This window comes from Protopterus annectens, chromosome 11.part0 (genome assembly GCF_019279795.1).
Source record: "Protopterus annectens isolate FY-2018-M chromosome 11.part0, PAN1.0, whole genome shotgun sequence".
Taxonomy (NCBI): Eukaryota; Metazoa; Chordata; order Ceratodontiformes; family Protopteridae; genus Protopterus; species Protopterus annectens.
Genome location: NC_056745.1, coordinates 21,840,765 through 21,844,043, shown reverse-complemented (window position 1 = coordinate 21,844,043; position 3,279 = coordinate 21,840,765). Strand labels below are relative to the sequence as shown.

Sequence of the window (3,279 nt, the reverse complement as noted above, 5' to 3'; positions counted from 1 at the left end):
TTTACTGGGTTATTAAAGTCATCTGTAGTTTTGTTAGCTTCAAGTTTGGTATTCCTGTGCTCCTTGGCATCACAGATTTGCAGAAAAACACCAACTATCTAGGTTGGTTGCATGCCAGGCTGGAGCACAGCAGTTATTTGTTCATTACTTGTGTGCCTGTGTGCAGCGTAACAGCATTTTTCCAATCCTGTTTCAAACATTATGAATGAAACCCTGCACCAAAGGTACTCTTCGGCATTCATATTCTGTACCACACTTGTAGTTTGGATGATGTAATCCTGCTGTCATTGCATGCATCAATACCTCCTTTCAGGTGATCATGCATACTACCTTTAATATTTATTTCATTCTAGTGCAATTTGTAGATGAAATAATAAGAAGATGACATGAAATGCTTAAGTAAATAGCACACTATGGGTTCTGAAATCTTACTAGCAAAACAGTAGCATCTGTGAGTGACTGGAAGTTCTATAAGTGGAAGTAAGTGCAGGTAAGTGCTATAGAAATGTTCATACATCTGTTAGGTAGCAATGAAGGAATCAAAGGAAAATGAAGACGTGTACAAGAAGCACAATTGTAGAGGTGATTACCCATGCATGATTGGGGTTTTGGAGGTTGGCAGAATATATTCCTTAAAGGACAGACATAAAATGTATTGTGGACATGCATAAAGCAGAGCATTTGTTATGTTATATTGTGCATGGTCAGTACCACAGATGTTGTATCCTAATAACAGATTAACTGTCTCTTTAAGTTTGCAGGGACACGTACTGTTGTCATATTCCACGTCAGATATCACTACAGAGGGAGCCTCCTAATTCTGGATGTGCAAAAAAACTCTCCTTTCAGGTGTTTGCTACAAAAGAATTATTTGTTCCGACTCAAAATGGACACAGTAGCTACATGGAAAATGGAAAGAGGTTTCTACAGGAAAAAAAACAAACAAGTCTGACATCCTCTGAAAAAACTAATACTGCAGTGAAGCGATATACATGTGCTACTTGTGACAAGAGTTTTATGTGGAAGTGTCAGCTCGTGAACCATGAGAAAATCCACAGTGGTGAAAGGCCATACAGATGTGTAACATGTGACAAGAGTTTTTTATTTAAGCCCAATCTTGCATACCATGAAAAAACGCACAGTAAGGAGAAGCCATATAAATGTGTAACATGTGATAAGAGCTTTTTGTGGAAGTGTCAGCTCACGAACCATGAGAAAAGCCACAGTGGTGAAAAGCCATACAGATGTGTAACATGTGACAAGAGTTTTTCATTTAAGCCCAATCTTGCATATCATGAAAAAACTCACACTAAAGAGAAGCCGTATAAATGTGCAACATGTGAAAAGAGTTTTATGTTGAAGTGGCACCTCACGAGTCATGAAAAAACCCACACTGGTGATATGCCCTATAAATGTGGCACATGTGACAAGACCTTTACACACAAGGCCAGTCTTACATACCACGAAAAAACTCATGCTAAAGAGAAGCCATATAAATGTGCAGCATGCGACAAGAGTTTTTTACAGAAGGGCAGTCTTATATCCCATGAAAAAACGCACACTGGGGAGAAACCATATAAATGTGCAATGTGTGATAAGAGTTTTGCATGGAAGCAAAGCCTTAATTTACACGAGAAAACTCACACTAAGGAGAAACTGTATACCTGTGGAATATGTAAGAAGACTTTTACAGGGTTGAAATACCTTACATACCATGAGAAAACCCACACTGTGGAAAAGCAGTTTAGCTGTACTACTTGTAACAAGAGTTTTGTGTGGAAACATCAGCTGATGTACCATCAGAAGACCCACAGCGGTGAAAGGCCATACAAATGTGCAAAATGTGACAAAAGTTTTGTGTGGAAGTGTCTGCTGAAAAACCACGAGAAAATACACACTGGTGACAGGCTGTATAAGTGTGCAATGTGTGAAAAGAGTTTTACATGGAAGAACAGCCTTGAATACCATGTGAAAACTCACAGTGGAGATAGACTATATAAATGTGCAATATGTGACAAGAGTTTCATTCTGAAACAAAGCTTGACATGCCATGAGAAAATCCACTCTGGTGAAAAACCCTATAAATGTGCATCATGTGACAAGAGATTTCTAAAGAAGAGTGCCCTCACATCCCACGAGAAAACTCACTCTAGGGAAGAGCAATATAAATGTACACTGTGTAACATGGGTTTTCGATGGAAGAGCTACCTCACTTCCCATGAAAAAACCCACCGTTACCAAAAGCCTAGACATCTGGAGAAGTCCGTCACAGGAAAGCAATACAAATGTGCAACATGCAACAAGAATTTTGCATCGAAGAAGTGCCTTACCATTCATGAGAGAATCCACACCAGTGTGGAGTCCAAATGGAGAGATGATAAATCAACAAGCAAAGGAGAGTAGTATTGCTGGAATTAAATTCATCCCCAAGTCTTTGTGACTACCTTCGTGAGGTGGACCCTGTTTTTCAGAAAATCTCACCAAGATGACACTGAAATATAGACTGTATTTTATATAGCATTTGTCTTGGACAGAAGTAGTTAAAATTTAAAAAAGATAGAGTGCACAAGACTCCAGATAAAAAAGTGTACAGTCCTAGTAGGTTCATGCTAGGACTGGAAAAAATGACAGTGTAGAATCTTCAAGACATGGAACATTCTTACAGTTGGGCTAGGCCAGGCTCAGTGGTAGGATGGCCACCCTGTTGTCGAAGGAAGGAAGTAGTCCACAAAAATCAAAAAAACTGATGGGCCAAAACAGAGCTATAAAGATGATAGACTGGACTATCGAAGAAAAAAAAAATTCTGTATTGTTACTGTTATGCAAGAAGTCCAGAATTGCCAGACAGTGAATATACAAAAATATTGAGAGAAATTAGAGAAAAGAAAAATACTTGCACAAGAACAAATGTTAGAAGCTTCAAATAAAAATTTGTGTTCATTAATACAACAGATTTATGAGAAACGTTATATAGACCAAGAAACCATGGGTCATTTGGAAAATGAAGCAACTGAGGATGTGCAAAAATATAAAGAACAAAAATCTGGAGATTTTTGAAAGATATAAAATATGGACACGGGAAAATAAGATTAATCTGATATGGTGCAATATTTATGCAAAAGAGAAAGCCGAATTAATCAATACAAAAAATCAGCCCCAAAGATATTTGAAGAGAAATACAGACAAAGACATCCAGATATGGAAAATTTCACAATAAAAAAATAAGATCACTAAGAATGAAAATAGAGCAGAAAATTAGTAATGTAGAAGTAAAAAAAC

General features: G+C 37.5%; 1 protein-coding gene across 1 annotated transcript in view; it reads left to right on the top strand.

The window, feature by feature from the left end:
- Positions 1-2,756, top strand: part of LOC122815136 (gastrula zinc finger protein XlCGF26.1-like) — a 190,232-nt gene extending 187,476 nt beyond the window's left edge. Inside the window, exon 4 of the mRNA XM_044087389.1 lies at positions 755-2,756. Within this exon, the coding sequence (XP_043943324.1) occupies positions 755-2,403 (1,649 nt within the window). The 3' untranslated portion in view covers positions 2,404-2,756. The remainder of the gene's footprint in view (positions 1-754) is intronic.
- Positions 2,757-3,279: the final 523 nt, after the last annotated feature.